The sequence below is a fragment of the Lepidochelys olivacea genome, assembly GCF_965140295.1.
Source record: "Lepidochelys olivacea isolate rLepOli2 genome assembly, chromosome: 5".
Classification (NCBI taxonomy): Eukaryota; Metazoa; Chordata; order Testudines; family Cheloniidae; genus Lepidochelys; species Lepidochelys olivacea.
Genome location: NC_140415.1, coordinates 123,686,612 through 123,704,968, shown reverse-complemented (window position 1 = coordinate 123,704,968; position 18,357 = coordinate 123,686,612). Strand labels below are relative to the sequence as shown.

At 43.8% G+C, this 18,357-nt stretch overlaps 1 protein-coding gene across 1 annotated transcript in view; it reads left to right on the top strand.

Annotated features, from left to right (window-relative positions):
- The first annotated feature begins 1,818 nt into the window (after nt 1–1,818).
- GRIN3A (glutamate ionotropic receptor NMDA type subunit 3A) overlaps nt 1,819–18,357 on the top strand; it is a 93,063-nt gene continuing 76,524 nt past the window's right edge. The window contains exon 1 of the mRNA XM_084628009.1: nt 1,819–3,529. Coding sequence (XP_084484135.1) covers nt 2,765–3,529 — 765 coding nt within the window. The 5' untranslated portion in view covers nt 1,819–2,764. The remainder of the gene's footprint in view (nt 3,530–18,357) is intronic.

The following is an 18,357-nucleotide window of genomic DNA, read 5'->3' as shown; positions in this document are numbered from 1 at the left end:
CCTGGAGCAAAGTGGTACACCTTGCATGATAATTTGCAGTTGACTCTTAAACCACAAGTTTGTATAACTAGAGTAGTTTCTTATACAAGTTTCACTGCACTTGGGATTCTAACTAATAATGAACAAACGTCAAACAGCTTGGTTTAGAAGCCTGGATGCCTGTGTAAAAGCTTATAACAAACTTTATAAAGCATCTTAGTCTGGAAACTGGACTGGAAATCATATGAATGTTAGTTTTCTTATGAGATTTCTAGTATATCCTAGTTTCAAGTGGGTGAGAAATGCCACATAGGTATGCTGCTCACAAAGAGCAAGATTTCTCCTTGAAGTCCCAGCTGAAAACCAGGAATTGCTGAGGTACACACAAGGAAAAAGTGGAGTCTGGTGGCACCTTAAAGACATTAATTTCAAAGGGAATTAGCAAGCTTTCCCAAACCTCAGGAAAGGATGTGGGTCCTGCTAAGTGACATTGTGAGCCAAGGTTTGAGTCATTCTTATTTTATCACAGCTGCTTCACCCAACTCTAATTGGTGTGTGTGTGTGCGTGTGTGTGTTTCTGGAAAGGTCCATTTTTCTATAGGCTGGATTGGTTCTTTTCTATGTTCAAAACATCTCTCCCAACCAAAGAAGCCAGGAACCTGCAAAGATGCACCTTGTGATCTAAAGGGGTGCCTTCTTCAAAGGAAAAAAATGGAGAAGGGGGGGGGAAGCCAGGGATAAATAGGATGGGGAAGAGGATAAGAGTGGGAAGTAAATGGAAATGAATTTTAAAAGCATGAGAAGAATGGAGGAAAAAGAAGAAATGGAAGAGTGAATTGAGTGCATTTGTAGGAGGTAGATATAATACAACTAGGTGCTGGAACATTTTCTCCTTCTATCTTTGCTAATGCACCTCAGTCATGACCTACAACACCCTCGCCCCCAATGCTGGGGTACTCTTACTACTTTTGAATTTATGATATGCCATTGTACATTAGGAATGGAGACAACCACACTCACGCACACACACCCCTTCTTTCTCTCTCCCCCACCCCATCCTCCCATTTCTTTCTCGCTCCCTTTGAATTTTTTCTCTGTACAAAACAGTTGTCTTCTACAAGTCATTCTAACCAAGGGTGATGACTTGGTAACCAATGATTGCAGGTCCCACAGGTTGAAGCCTTTTTAAATCTGAAGCAGTAGCTGAATGGAAACGGCATCTAGAGCAATATTGGATTCCCAGAAGTGAGCGGTGCAGAGGTGAGAAATCTGGTAAGGTACAAATTCAGGGTCTAGTCCTGCTGCCCTTACCCTCTGGGAACAATGCTGTTGCCTTTAGTAAGATAAAGCTGCAGGTCATACTATAGGCCAATGATAAAAGTTGGAGTGTCATTCTTTCTGTTTGACAACTAAATCATCTTGGAGAAGTTAGGAAAAGTCTGAGAAGGGAACGATTTCCATCTCTCTAGCTGCTATTTACAGCTCAGAAACCTTAGGGCTATAGTCATAGAATACCAGGGTTGGAAGGGACCTCAGGAGGTCATCTAGTCCAACCCTCTGCTCAAAGCAGGACCAATCCCCCCAGTTTTTGCCCCATCCCAAATGGTCCCCTCAAGGATTGAACTCAAACCCCTGGGTTTAGCAGGCCAACGCTCAAACCACTGAGCTATCCCTCCCCCCAAGCTATCCCTCCCCCAAAACTGGCCACTTGCACCCAAAATACCAGGTGGCCCGCGTGTAAGAAATTGCTCTCATGTGCAGCTGCAGAGGATGATGTGTGCCAATCCTGGCGCGTGTGTAGACGCTGCCTCTGGGGCCTGTTGTCAAGATCCATGCAGGGAGCTGCGGCGCGTGTCAGTAAAGGCTGTATCAAGCAGGCTCTCCGGAGTCTAGGAGGGGGAAACCTGGCTGTCTACAGGGCCACGTGCAAAAGCGCCCCTATTACAAACCCAGCATGGGGTTAGAGCGGTCTAGATTGCAGCTATAAATAGCCCTTGTCCGCCAATCGGACCCTTCACGCTTGTTTTATGCCTCGTGCTAGCTGAGATAAGGACCCAGGGCGCTGGAGGGGAGCTGTCCGCCCGGGCTCTGGGCTCTGCCCGGGAGCGCTGGGGCACAGGGACGGCGGGCAGCCAGCGGAGCGCTCCGGACCCCAGCGCCGCCGGAGGGGACTGTGCCCGGCGCTGGGGCGGCCCGCCGGCTTTGGGAGAGCGCCTGTCGGTGGGAGTTGAGCGCAGCCAAGCGACGGACCGGAGTCATCCAGCAGCTCGGCAACTTTGTCGCCTCGGAGCAAGCCCCCCCCCCGGCTGGGGGAGGCTGGGAGGGGGGGTGGAGAAGCGAGCACAGAAGAGCTGGAGGAAGGGCTGAGGCTGGGCCCCTCCCCGAGCGGGGATGTGGGGCTGGGCTCCCTGGGGGCCCCCCCACCGGCGGGATCTCCTGGCCACCGCGGGGCGATGATCAGGGCGCCTGGCGGGGGCCGCCTTTCACTGCGCTGACTCTTTGCCGAGCGGACGGGGCTGTCCGGGCGCTTCGGGGCGGGGGGAAGCGATCGATGCTGCTGGGGAAGGAGGGTCCCCCCCGGCTGCCCCCCGCTGGGGCCAATGGCTGGCGCTGGGGTCCCCAGGCGCCTGGAGTGACTGGAGCCGGCCGCCACCCCCGTGGCTGGGAAGCTGCTCCGGGCTTTGGCTGCTGGGCGGTGCGAGGGCTCGCAGGAGGCGGCGGCTGAGCTGGGAGGGGGGAAGGGGCCGGCCGCTCCTCCCGGCTCCCCGGCCGCTGGCTTTCCGCGATGTGGAGACTGGGTCTGTGGTGGCTCCTGAGCAGGGTCTGTCTGCTGCCGCTGCCGCCCTGCGCCCTGGTGCTGGCCCGGGTGCCCGGCTCCTCCTCCCACCCGCAGCCCTGCCAGATCCTCAAGCGGATCGGGCACACCGTGAGGATCGGGGCGGCTCACCTGCAGCCCTGGGCAGCTACCTCCCGGCCCAGCCGCGGCTGGAGCTGGGGGGCACGCCATGACGCCCCGCTCGGAGCAGCGCCGGACCCCGCTCCCGGAGCGCAGGAGGAAGGGAGCAACGGGGGGCAAAGTGCGCACAAGGCAGCCCAAACTCCCAGGACTACCGGCGGGAAGGGCGCCGGGATCCGGAGGCGGTGGATCGGGAACAGGGCGCAGCTGGGCACCGGGAACCTGACTGGCACCGAGAGCGGAGACCAGGAGCTGCTGCTGCTGCCCAAGGACGCGCTGCTCCTGGGGGTGGAGAACCTCAACCGGGTGAGCGGGCTGCTGCCCTACAACCTGTCCCTGGAGGTGGTGATGGCCATCGAGGCCGGGCTGGGCGATCTACCTCTCTTGCCTTTCTCTTCCCCCAGCTCCTCCTGGAGCAGCGACCCGCTCTCCTTCCTGGAGAGCCTCTGCCACACCGTGGTGGTGCAGGGGGTCTCCGCCCTCCTCGCCTTCCCGCAGAGCGCCGGGGAGATGCTGGAGCTGGAGTTCGTCTCCTCGGCTCTGCGCATCCCGGTCATCAGCATCGTGCTCCGGGAATTCCCGCGGAAGAGCCAGGTAAGGTCCCCAGGGGAGGGAAAGAGAGACGGGGGGGGTGTATTAGGGGTGGGGGGAGTGGCAAGAGGCAGTGAGGGGTGTCCCACTGTGAATAGAATACCAGGGTTGGAAGGGACCCCAGCAGGTCATCTAGTCCAACCTCAAAGCAGGACCAATCCCCAATTTTTGCCCCATCCCTAAATGGCGCCCTGGAGGGTTGAACTCACAACGCTGGTTTTAGCAGGCCAATGCTCAAACCACTGAGCTATCCCTCCCCGCAGGCTTATAGGGCAGATCGCCCTGCCCCCATACAAACTAAACATATCTAACGCCTGAACTCCCAAAGAGCCGGGGAGTGGGTGCCTGCATGTCTCCAGGGGGAGGCGCCCCCCCAGTGCGCATCAGGACAGGTGTCTAGCCAGAGCTGGCTCAATCGCTTGGCCATTCAGCCCCTAACCTGATGGCTCAAGCAGAGAGGAGGAGGCTGGCCGAACGGCTGCTGCAACCTGCTCTATAAACACCCTGCTGTGGGTCAGACCATACACACTCCGCAGCTCCCCTGAGCCGGAGGGAGAACTTCTTCAAAGACCGTTTCCCAGCACTGTGCTCTTTTCGGGCACAGGGTTTTTGCCAGGAAGGGACTATGCATAGCTGACAATTTCAAAACCTGCATCAGTAGGCTGTTTCCTCTACACACGCACACACAGCCCTACGTGTTGTAGGCGAAGCAGCAGCCACCCCTAATTTAAGATTGGATAACATTTTTATCGCACTCTAGACTTCCTTCGGGCAGGAGGGCAGAATGCTCTTTCTCTTCACTTTGTTCCTGAAGAACATTTCCTAGTGTTCTGTTCCATCAGAGAAAAAAAAAGTACCAATCTAAAATATGCAGTAAAGGCCCTCAGATTTATTAGGTATCTAGTTCAGGCTGCCTGGCTTCAATATTCGGATTCCAAATGTACCTGGAGTGGGTTGGTAGCCATAAAACGTACTGACAAATGCAGAACACAGATTCTAAAACACCTTATTTTCCACCTCAAGGCAGACCTTTGTATTGTCCTAGGATGCCCATTTAACAAACAGAGTGTAGGGAAGCAGACTCTAACTGAAAGGAAAGTGGAGTGTGGTAAATCTTCCAGTGAATCTTCTCCCATCAAGAGCCAATGCCGGAGAGTAAAGGGTTAAAAAATCAAATATATCAGAGTGAAAAGGGAGAAGCACCTCCAAAACTGAACTGGTTAATCACAAATATTGGTATTAGAATGATAAAGGGAGAGACCATGTATAGTATGCCCATGCCCAGAGCACTCTGTGATGCCATGGAATTCATCCAACAGTTGTTAGGCACCTCGGTGCTTTCAAAAATCTCATCACGTGCCTCATATTTGAATGCCTAAATAGCTGAAAAAATCTGGCCTTTTGTCAAATTCTACATTCCTGAAGCTAATATCACAACAGCAGAAAGTGGTACCCTATTCATAGCATCAGAAGAAGTCATTTAGATTGAAATCTTAGAATTATCTCCTGCCACACACAATGCTATATAGAGTAAAACATGCCATTCTTGTCCAACTTTCCATTCTCTATGCAATATCTAATGACTAGTGTATACTGACAATAAATCTAAACCTAGTTATTACCAAGGAACACAGTTTATTTCATGAAGTTCTCCCTAAATAGTAATCATAATATCAGCAAAATGTAGCAGTTTACAGCTATCATTGGGCCAAACAGATCAGGATTTCCTTCATTTTAATACCAGTGCAAATCACACTGAAGTTTTGACAGGCCATTCATTAATTTGGAGGCAGAAGTTCTTGACCAAAGACACCGAGAAATTGAGTCTTGCTTAGCATTCTTCTATGCAATATTACATGGAATGATTATGTACACAGACAAGATAGTTTCCCTTCCATTCCCAAGATTTCTGATTGCCACTCACCAATTTTCCCAGGGAGATGCCTCACAGGCAAATGGATGAAAATGAAATCACCCTACCAGACTGAGCCAGTGGTATGGGGAGAGTATAGATATAGGCAGTGTTGTTGGAAGTATGTGAGGTGGTTGAGTATTTTTGTAGCAGTCTTTTCCGAATTTTCATACTGAAAAGTACGTTTTAAGGGTGAACTACAAACGAAGCATTAGCTGTTCCGTTTTACCAAGATTTATTATTAAAAAGAAATTTCACAAACCATGCAGTGCAATAAAATAATAAACAGCTAATGATCTTCACAGTTAGTTCAGTATGGAGATGACACTCAGCGATGGATATAGCAGGAGGGGTGGGACAAGGAGACGTTATGCCTTGCTGGTTATTCACATATATACTGGTTCTGTGTTCCAGCAGGTTTCTCTAGTATCTGATATCAAGGCATGGGATATTCTGGGCACCACTGGGCAGTGGGAACCAGCTGATGGTGGCTTTGGAGCATCAAAAAGGAAAATAAAGATACATTTTTAGATTAAGTGGTGAATCCCTGCTAAAATGGCAAATCTGGGCATACAGCAGATGCTCCTGCAGCAAATGGAATTTTGACATTTAATTTGCAGTTCAATTGTAAAATTACTATTAGAAAAGGTTTTGTAGTGTCAAAGGATACTGAGTGCCAAATGGTATGACCTTATTGGGTATGTGGTACCTCCAGAAGTGATATTGACCCACTAGTCCCAAGTAAGTCTGAGCACTTGTGCAGGGGAAGGCATTTTTGGGAAGTGGGCATAAGGAGAAGACAGCCTTCTGTCAAATATAAAAATCAAGGCGATGTTTCCAAAACAGAAGTCATTTTTGGCAAAGCAGTACTGCCTAGTTACAATATTTGATAGTTTTAAAGCTACATAATCATCCTAAATTTGTCTGAATCCAAATACTTGGGTTTATAAAGGATCTCTCAATACCACACAAAGCTGACACTATTTCATGTGCTTTAATGCTCATTTTCTCCCATTCCACACATTTTAGTATTAAAACGATATGAAACATAGAATCATAGAATCATAGAATATCAGGGTTGGAAGGGACGCCTGTTGTAGACTGTGAGAGATATGAAGGAGCCTCTTTAAAGGGTGGCTTTTGAGTCTTGCTTTCTTCCAATTCCTGCTGAATTATTCTGGTTCAGGAATATTTCTTTCACGTACACTATTAGGGCTAAGGGGCTTGATTCTCATTTAAGCTAAGGTCTCTTTCTGCTTCCAGAGTAGTGTTGAAGGCCAAAGTAACCAAGAATCAGGCCCTGTCTGGACAGGAACCTGAGAATTTTTAATCCTTCTGAATGTGAATTTTGAAGACACAACAGGCATTTTGGTCATAAAAATGTTGTTTTGTATCTTTCCTGTGTTAGGTGGAAGCTCTTGGTTGTGCAATTGTCTACCATTAAAAGCGGTAATATGTGTATTTGCTGACCTGTGTTTACCGTTTCAGAACCAAAGCCTCCTCACAAGCTCAGGGTTAGATCCCTATCGTTTTCCTTCAACATTATGTATGTGTTCTCCAGAAACAGTCTGATTCTTGTTTTTACAATGTGCACGTTTTGTATAGGGATGTGTGCAATGCCCGCTATAGGACTGGTAGAATTTCCACAGTCCACTGTATTTACAACTGCAGTTCATCTGTCTACTACCTTTGAGTCCATAAAGAAGGGGACACCCAATGGAAAGGTGTCCTTGTTTGTATAGTGTTTTTTCAGTGGGTGATTGGACAGCCCTTGTTTAGAGACTGGGAAACCAATATTGGCATCAGTTTGGGAGGTAATATTTGTTCCTTCTAGAGTTTTAGCTCTTTGGTTTCCTTGTTTAACGCATTGATTCCAAGTGTAATTTTATATATTATTACACATCTCATCTAACTGGAAATCCTCCTCCTCACAGTGCGACCTACAGCTTAGCAGATTCAAGAGCCTATTTAAATAATTTATTTGACATTTCAGCCTGGTTTGTGACATGGGGTGTTTTGACTCACCATATTCCCTGTGTCAATAAGCTTTGTCCTAGTAGAAGATTTGGATGATGGATGGAAAATATTGCATTATTTCCTGTGTGTGGTCTATGACTTCAGTTCCTCCAGACCGAAGAGAATCCTTTTTTCAGAATCAACAAGTCCTGTAGCTAAATTTCTAAATAAATATGTCAAAATGAAAAGTCAAAATGTTTCATTTCAAAAATGTCAAAACAAACTGGCTTTTTAAATTTTTTTCCTCCCATATTTTATTTTGCTGAAATTACTCACTCAGTTCGACTCAGATTCACAAATAGTTTCATTCAATCAAAAAAAATTCATTCTTTTGTCAAACTATTTGCTAAAAAAGACATGCCCATCTCCAAGTACAAGTGGCTTTTGCCATTGAATATATACAGCTTAGTTGTTCAAAAGGGCCAACTCATGCTCATATCTGTCTCTCTCTGTAGGTATATGTGAATAGCATATTACTAATTGCTGAATGGAAAAGACAGAATTATCAGTAATAATGCAGAAAAGGCAGAAGTTCAGTAAATATTTCTGTTTTGAATTTGGGGAATAAAACCAGATAATGCACTCATATCATACAATGATGAGAACATGCTTTCCATTCCACTAGTATCATGGGACAATGTTAAATGGCAGCTACTAAAGTCAAACATGTTAAACCAACAGGTCCAGATAATTTACATCCAAGAGTTTTTAAAGAGCTGGTTGATGAGTTCGCTGGACTGTTAATTTTGATTTTTAAGAAGCCTTGGAACATTGGGGAAGTTCCAAAAATCTAGAAGACAGTTAATGTTGTACCAATATTTTAAAAGGGTAAATAGGATGACTCGGGTAATTATAGGCCTGTCAGTCTGACATGAATCCTGGGCAAAATAATGGGGGCGGGTGTCACCACTGCATCCCCCTCCTGCAATCATGCACTGCTATGCCCAGAAGGTTTATTCATTGATAGCAAAGTTTAACAAGCAAACAGAATGCAGAGTTAAGTCAATACCTGGCCCCCAGGCTTCAGGGCCACCCCTCCCGCGGATTTCTGGCTTTCCAGCTCCTGGCAGCTTCCTTGCCTCTTCCAACTCTGTTCCCCTCTTGAAGTCGCAGCACTTGCTCCAGGGACCCACCACAGTCGTTAGCCCTACTCCAGTGTGGCCTCTGCTGACCAGGGCTAAGCCGGTCTCAATCCTTCCTCCCAGGGCTCCACTTGCCTCAGTCCTTTCCTTCCAGTTGCCTATGAGCAGCCCTTTATAGGTCCAGGCATATCTCAGCCCTCTTTTAATTGGCTGTATTGCGCTCACCTTCTCCAGTCCCGGGGAGCTGGGCTCAGCCTAACCACAGAGACCAGCTCCCCTGTGACAGGTGGATATGGGACTTGATTAATAAATAATTAAAGGAGGATGATATAATTAATGTCCAACAACATGGGTTTATGGAAAATAGAGCCTGTCAATCTAACTTGATATCCTTTTTTTTTTCTTTTCCTGAGACTACAGGGTTGATTGACAAAGATAATAGTTTTGATGTAATACAGGTAGATTTCTGTAAGGCCTTTGACTTTACGCTCAACACTGTGATTATAAACCTAGAATGACATAAAATTAACGTTTTCTTGGACTAACTTCTGTTGGTGAGAGAGACAAGCTTTAAAGTTTACACAGAGCTTTTTGTGTAACCTGAAAAGTTTGTCTCTCACCAACAAAAGTCTCTCTAATATCCTGGAACCAACATGGCTACAAAAACACTGCATACATAAAATTATCATGGCACATATTAAGTGGATAAAAAGCTGGCTAATTGATAGGTCTCAAAACATAACTGTAAACAGGGAACAATCCTCAAGCAGGTGTTTTTTAGTGGGGTCCCTATGCTATTTAACATTTTTATCAATGACCTTGAAGAAAACACAAAATTATCACTGATAAAGTTTGCAGATGACACAGAAATTGGGGGAGTGGTAAATAATGAAGAGGACAGGTCGCTGATACAGATTGATCTGGATCTCTTGGTAAATAAACAGTATGCGTTTTAACGTGGCTACATGTAAATGCATACATCTAGGAACAAAGAACATAGGCCATACTTACACAATGGGGGACTCTATTCTGGGTAGCAGTGATTGAAAAAGATTTGGGGTTCATGGTGACAGTCAGCTGAACAAGAGCCTCCAGTATGACACTTTGGCCAAAAGGGTTAATGTGATCCTTGGATGCATGAACAGGGGACTCTTGTTGTTTTACCTCGTAATATGGCAGTGACTTGACTGCTGCTCGAATACTGTTTCCAGTTCTGGTGTACATAGTTCAAGAAGGATGTTGATAAACTTAAGTGCTTGCAAAGAAGAGCCACAACGATGATTAACAGATTAGAAAACTCAAGGAGCTCAATCACTATAAGCCTTATCTGAGTCTATCTATTTAGTTTAACAAAGAGAAGGTTCAGTGGTGACTTGATCACAGTTTCAGTAGCAACATAGGGAACACATTTTTGATAGTGGGCTCTTCAATCTAGCAGAGAAAGGTGCAGCACCATCCAATGGCTGGAAGTTGAAGCGAGACAAATTCAGACAGGAAATAAAACACAAATTTTAACAGAGAGGATAATTAACCATTGGAACAACTTACCAAGGTCATGGTGGATTCTCCATCACTGACCATTTTTAAATCAAGATTGGATGTTTTTCTAAAAGATCTGCTCTAGAGTTATTTTGGTGAATTTCTATGGCCTATATTTTACAGGAGGTCAGATTAAATGATCCCATTGGCCTTGGAATCTATTAATCGAATTATATATGTGCACAGTATATTGGTAAATACACATCTGTGCAAAATGTGAAAATGCACGTTCCACGAGGTTGAAAGATGATGCTGAACTTTTTGATTTGTTCCCCTATATTTGCTTCATTGACTCTCACTTGAAATGAATTACCAGTTTTGAAATGTTGAGGGGGATGCTCAGCGAAGAACGCTTCCAGCAGCCGCCTGGAAGGTTTCCATTTGGCATTGCGCTGGAAAGATTTGATCTGCAGCATGCTGGCTAATTAACTTTTATCTAAAAGGTTTCAGTCACCTGAATCTGAATAGCTGCAGTCAGCAGATGGGGAGTCGGGGTGGGGCGGGGGGCGAATTCACAGGTGCACCATCAGCCACTGCTAGTGAGTAGTAAACAGGGAAATTACCATGAGCGTCTGATCATTATGATGCAGGATAAATCAAATGTCAGGACATTCAGAAGTGGGCATTACTTCCCTTTTCTCACCCATGTATTTTTATTGCTGTTTCTTACCAGCTTTCATCTGTGATGATCGTTTCCAAAGCTGCTTGTACAACTTGAAAAATATTTAGGATGCATTGTACAGGGTCTGAATACGCTGCACAAGCACATTTTAAACATTTCACATTTCCCTAAAGGCCGGCTCTTGACTCATTTAAGGAAGAGAGAGCCGTCACTGCCCACAGCTTTGTATCTTAATACGGACTCAAAAACAAGACAGATTTTCAAGAGTAAACAAGTGTTTTGATTTAAAAGTGGAATCTCATTTGTAATATGAAGATCACACTATAGGATGCAGCAGTTAATAGCCAGAGGGACCAGCTATCTTTTGCAGGCAGACTCTTTCAGTCATGCTGTTTAAAAGAGTTGCATCCCCCCATTTTAAACAGCCTATTTGCTCAAAGAGATTTTTCACCTGCTTTGCAAAACTCAGTATTATTTTGGCTAAATTCAAAGTTTGCTGATTTCGCAGTGGGGATTTTACATGAAAGCATAAACTATTTATTATTTCTTCTGAGCTTCTGAATTTCACTAATATTTATGAGTTGAAAAGCTCACCATAGGAAACCAGATGTTTATCAGGCTCTTTACTGTAATGAGTATGTAAGCATCATTACATAGGAAAGATAAATATAAACCTGGACGTGTTGCTGTCACCCTCTTTAGAAATGATATCGCAGTTATCTTAGGTATAATTTATCTTTTCTTTTCCATTAATACTAGGAAGTTAGTTTTTACTACACTATTGAAAGGGATATAAAGTGAAACAAACCTTTTTGTTTCAATGTCCTCATTTCAAATGGCTTACAGTGATGAGGATAACATTAAAAAGAACATCTTACAAATGAACTAATAGACACCATTAACTGTTTTAAGGGCAGCCGAAATAATTAATTAATACTAAATGAAACCACATGTATTTTTAATGCCAGAATCTTAAAACTGAGCGTGCCATTGCACAATGGCATACTTGACAAGCAAGTATACCCAGTAATTTATTGTTATTCCCTGGGGTTTGGTGGCGGGTGGGGGGGCGAGGGAGGGAGAATTTGCTTTGCTCAGGGAAAGTTTTTAACCTACGCTCTGTTTTCCCAGCCATTTGACAAGTCACACATGAACTGCATCATCCATCAGTGATTATCTTGCCCTCAGCCCATGTGTGGAATTCCCGCTAATGTCAGTGGGACTCTGGTGCCATAAATGATGGTAAGACTATGGTCCCAAGATTTGTTTCCCTCTATTTTGTGAAACTAATGATGCAGTATCTTGTGCAGATAAATGATCTGTTGCAATCCTGGGTTATTTCCCAACCATATGGAGGAACAGATCATGCAGTGCTTGCTCACACAAAACTCCCATTGACATAACGAAATTGCCAACTGCAGCTTTCTAGCACTTTCCTTCTTTAAAGATTCTTGTGCTAGTAGTCCTTGAGGGACACAGGATAGTGAGCTAGGCAGGCCCCTGGTCTGGTAGGGTGTCAGTTCCTATGTTTTATCTGAATAACAGATGCAAGGCCCAGGCCAAAATTGGCTGAGTAATACATGCCACATAATCACTGTTGGCTTCCAAATCTATTAGCGGAGAAAAGGTCAGCATTTAAATAAGATCATTTCAGCAGTCTCCTTAGTTCTTGGAACTTAAGCGGTTTACATTTTTTCAAAATGAAACTTAAAAATCAAAATGTAACATTTATGTTTGCACCTCAGAGATTTACGGGAGAAAAAACTCCTCTTTTAAATAATCAGTTCATTAAGTGCTCTGATATGAAATGTAACTATACACTAGTCCCACAAATAGCCTGTCACACAGAAGCCAAAACTGTCATTTATTCAATCATCTCTGGGACCACTTTTTATCTGTATGAATTATTTGCTTGGTACTGGGTACTTACATGCCTGCTAAAGTAATTAGTTTTGTGCTTTCATCCAATTATGCCCATAAGATCTCTTTAGTGAATGTAATCCTTCACACAATATTTATTACATTCTTGCTATGCTGCATTTTATTCCGTGTTATCTTTCATCATGCAAATATTGAATCGTTCAGTTATGAACTGCTAATGGGAAAGGATTCACTCCCTAAATACATATTTATATGGCATTAAAAGCAAGCCTGGGGATCATTAGGAGCCAAGAAGTTGCACAATCACTACCCTTTGTATCCTTGTGATTTTATTTTGTTATTCTTCTCTTCCCTTCTTTTGTTTGTTACACTCACTCATTCCATCTTGTCATAAATTAGACTGTAAAGTCTCCAGGGTAGGGACGGTCTTTATCTTTGTGTTTATACAGTGTCTGGTACAATGGATCACAGTCCTCATAAAGGCCTCTAGGAACTACTATATTACAACAATAATTAACAAGACCTGATTTTCAAAAGTGCTCAGCACCCATAATTGAGGTCAGATTTTCAAAAAAGCACTTAGGCACTAAAATAAGCCAAATTTTAGTACCAGTGAGACAGAATGTCATGTCTTCCTCCAACATATCAACAATGCATATATAATGGATGTGTAGTTATTTGCAAGTGAGGTGTCATCTTTGGGTATTTAGAACCTGTGCAATATTTCTTACCACAAGTGTAAACTGCAAATTTATATCCATGGTGCAACCAATGCAAAGTGGGTGCCTATCATGAAATAGATATGTGGATTGTTCAAGAATTGGACAGAGTTGCCCAAATGATATTACTCTTGTGATCATTTCCAGCAGCACGTGTTAAAAGAAGAGTAAGCAAAGAATTCACAAGGAATAACTTGCAGAATATCGGAACTATTTAACTTTATGGAATGATCGCAAACAGTTCTCTGCAAGAATACACGACAGCCCTAATCCATAGCCCATTGAAGACAACAGGAGTCTTTCCATTTACTTCACTGGGTTTTAGATTGGGCCCTAGATGTGTTGGTTGGTCAGATAAGTCACCTGATATCGTTTCTGTTCTCTGATTGGATGAGTGCAAGGACTTTGGAAATACACTCATGTCAAGGTTCCTTCCCCATTCTGAACTCTAGGGTACAGATGTGGGGACCTGCATGAAAACCTCCTAAGTTTATTCTTACCAGCTTAGGTTAAAACTTCCCCAAGGTACAAACTATTTTACCTTTTGCCCTTGGACTTTCGCTGCCACCACTAAACGTCTAACACTTGTGACTGGGTAAGAGTTCGTTTGGAAATGTCTTTCCCCCCACAATCCTCCCAAATCTTACCCCCCCCCCCGTTTCCTGGGGAAAGTTTGATAACAGTCCTCACCAATTTGCATAGGTGACCACAGACCCAAACCCTTGGATCTTAAGAACAATGAAAAAGCCATCAGGTTCTTAAAAGAAGAATTTTAATAGAAGAAAAAGTAAAAAGAATCCCCTCTGTAAAATCAGGATGGTAAATACCTTACAGGGTAATTAGATTCAAAACATAGAGAATCCCTCTAGGCAAAACCTTAAGTTACAAAAAGACACAAAAACAGGAATATCCATTCCATTCAGCACAGCTTATTTTCTCAGTGATTTAAAGAAAACAGAATCTAACACATATCTAGCTAGATTACTTACCAAGTTCTAAGACTCCATTCCTGTTCTGTCCCCAGCAAAAGCATCACACAGACCGAGAGAGAGGCTTTGTTTCTCTCTCCCCCCAGCTTTTGAAAGTATCTTGTCTCCCCATTGGTCATTTTGGTTAGGTGCCAGCGAGGTTATCCTAGCTTCTTAACCCTTTACAGGTGAAAGGGTTTTTCCTCCAGCCAAGAGGGACCCCAAAGGTGTCTACCCTTCCCTTCACACCCATGACAGCTCATCTAAAATTTGGTTTTGTGAATACATGCACACTCTACTTTGAAGTTCACTTTCTGTGAACATCTGTCCTTGTAATACTTGATTGCCCAAATGTTTATGGAAAGCAAGCAAACAGGTACAAGCACGGCTGAAGTGAATTCATTTAATCATTGAAATGAATATTTGCTGTTTGATTTTTGATGTGTTTATCAGAATAAATCAATATATGCTGAAACTGTAAACCCTTTCGGGCAGAGACTATCTTTTCATGTGCTTACAGTTGTTAGCACAGTGTGGTCTGGAGGTATTACTTCAATACAAAAAAATAATAGTAGCAAAGGTTTAATATATTATTCAACCTTAGCTTTGAATTTTGCCATCTACCATTTTCTCTACTTTAAAGCTACAAGAATTTTAATACAATTACTCTTTAAAAAAATAAACACTAACCCTTTGTCCATCCCATACGTCTTGATTCTAATCCTTTTATTCACTTAATTAAATCCAGGGTCATTCGAATTGTTATCAATATCTTTTTGCAGATTGCACCAATATCAGTTATAATCCCAGATTAAATATTTAATAACTATTTAGATAACTGGGAACTTGATTAGAGATGCTAGGGGGAGTAGAAATGAGAATTTGAGGTGGTAATGGATACTTTTGAGGACTTGAAGCAGAAACTTTGTACAAACAAATACCATAGATCTAAAAGAATTGAGGGATTAGTGGGCCAACGATGGAGACAAAGGATAATCCAGCGATTAGCGCGCCAGCCTATCTGTTGGCACACCTGCTCTGCCACAGATTTCCTCTATGACTTTGGACAAGTATCTTAATCTCTCTGTGCCTCAGTTCCTCGGGTGTAAAATGCAGCTGATACTGCCCTACTTCCCAGGGGTGCCTAGAGGAAAAAATACATTATTGTGAGGGGCTCAGAGACTATAGTACTGCAACCGTATAAATACTGAAGACAGGGAGATTATCAATTTAAAGGCAGCCATTTCATTTTTGAAAATCTGCTGCAGAAACAGAAGATTAATCTGTTGGGGCAGGAATCATCGCCTAAATTTGCACAAGTGACTAGGAGTTTTGGGTGCCTCATTTTGGGGGATCCAACTTGAGACTCCTGAAAAGCCCCCGATTTTCAGAGACCGGTTGCTCAGCAGTTTCTAAAAATCACGTCCTTTTAGGCTGTCTCAAGTTGAGCTCCCAGTAACCACGGGCCTAAATTCACTCATCATGTTTGAAAATGTACGCCCGTGTCTTTGTATCTGTGTGTCCACCACCTAGCACAACATTGCCTTGATCCTGACTGGGTCCTCTGCATACTACTCCAATAATAATTTGTATTATTTATTATTACTACTATCTATTTATTATCTAGTGCTTTTCCTCCGAAGATCTCAAAGTGCTTCACAATCTTTAATGTATTTATCCTGACAAAACCACTACAAGGAAGGGAGTTATTACTAAATATTTTATGTGGTGGAAGAAGCAGCAGAGAGTAAAAATCCTTCCTGCGGCTATAATTCTATCTTTGTTCTCCAGGCAGGGCCCCAATTAATGTAAACAGGGATTCTGTGCATACAAGGTGAAATATGAGCAGGCTTCCAAGGGAGATTGTGGAATCCCCATCATTGGAGGTTGTCAAGAACAAGTTGGACAAACACCTACCAGGGGTGATCTAGGTTTACTTGGCCCTGCCTCAGTGCGGGGGCTGGGCTAGATGACTTCTAGAGGTCCGTTCTAGCCGTACATTTTTATGAATCCCTGACGCTTGGTCTAACTCCCTGTCTTCTCTTCAGTGACTGGAGGATGCTAGTTTCACCAGCACCCATCCAGCTCTGCTGCCTAGGGTGGCAGGAAAGAATGCTGGAAGCCCACAGGCAGGTCCTATTACAATACCTAGTTCTGTGGGAGAATTTTTTGTGCTGCTATGGAGTGGAAAATGAGTCAAGCTGGAGGTAGGGCAGGGATGGCAGATCCCTAACGATACCAGCTATTCCCTCATAACGGGAATAGGTGTGTGCACGGTCAACACTGTGCACCCTGTGGCCACAATAGCAGCCAGAGAGCGGACCAGAGTCTTCTCTCCACACGTTTTTGCATTGGCTTAACCAAAGGGTGCATTTGAAATTGACTTCCTTCAACCAAAGCAAACCATTGTGGGGTCAGCGCTCTCCCACTGATTTACACCTGGTTTATACCAAGTTGGTTTAAGCTAAAGTCCTCTCAGCACCAGGGGCAACCCTGGCATGAGCTTGTACCTCTGCCTTCTCAAGCTGGTGACTAAATGCCCCACTGTTGTCCACAGTTGGCGGCAGCAGATCAAACCATTCTGTTTATTAGTAGTAATGGTTTTAAGTGCATTAAGCAGGGCATTTTATAGAATACTTAAATTCTCCCACCAAGCCAGCTGGTAAAATGCTATCTAGAATTGGTTGCTGCATGCTGGTGCTGCATACTTATTCTTTTTTCAACATCCAGGATGGGGTGAGGGGTTGGGGGCGCTGCCAGATCTAACTTCCTTTCCTGGAAAACTGATGCAGAAGGTCTTATTCAGTGAAACAGAGGCATGAGTATGTGGAGGATCAAAACTGAGATTGGGAAATATATTTTTCTTTGTCTTCTGTATTGCAGTTTCTCCAACTCGGGAAGCAGTAATTTATCCAATAGAGGCAAACAGTTGCTTGGCTCATAGGTTCCTGTCAAATTCATGGATATTGTTGCTCTATCATCCCTTTCTTTCAGGTTGTCAGGGAGCAGAAGGTGCTTCTACACGCCACTTACAGCCAGCCAAAGAGTTAAAAAACTGTAGGATATTTTTGCACATACAGGTTCCTAAGCTGGGTTCCCTGTGATCCTCGGAGTCATTGTTATTATCCATCATTCGTGAGAACTTAAACAGCCTTGAGTCTTAATGAAAATGTTTGTGAGGCCTGACATTTTCAGAGATTTTGTTACAGACCCATTAAAAAATGCATCCCAGAATTTGTTTTCATTTTTTGTTATTCTCACTTAAAAAAAAAAAAGTCACAGTCAAGGAGAAAAAAGCCCAATAGCATGTGACTTACATGACCAGTTGCACAACACAGAGAACAATAAATACTGAGCAGGTAATAAAAACTGTTTGCAAACAATCCAGCAGCTGGCAATTATTTGTCAGAAGTGCTTAGTGAATAATGATCAAAAATGAATGCATTTGTATAAATCAGCGGAGTGTAAATCAGCGGGTGTAAATTAGCACTGCTCCATTGTCCTCAAGAGTTGGGGCCCAGATTCTGCATTGCTGTGCATCTCTTGCAGTCATTTACACCAGCGCAAAGTGGAAATAAATCGGTGCCTTCCATATTGGATCATGTTTCACACTCCGCTTGCCTTGATATTAATGACGACACAAGATGCAGGACTACGTGATCTAGTTACCCAAAGTAGGTGAAAATTATTGCTATCGCTATTATTTCATTTACTACAGTAGCGTTCAGAGACCCCAGTCAGGATCCTAGGTCAGCTGGGCAAGGTGCTGTGTACAGAGTTAGAGATGGTGCCCCTGCTTGGAAGCGTTTATAATCTGAGAAGAAAAGCAACGTGCAAAGTGTGTCTCCCTCTCCTCCCAGTCAAATGCTGTGTGTACATTTGCTATTTTTATATTTTTCAGCTTGATAATTACATAAATAATATTGACTTGCACTAACTGTGCCTAAGCCTAGCCCTTAAGTATTGGCTGATTGCCAGCAGGTGGTGCTAAGCTTGTAATGGATATTTTTGGAAACCAAGGGCCAGATCCTCAGTTGGTGTAAATCATCATCGATCCATTAAAGTCAATGCCAAGGAACCAGTCCGAAGAGT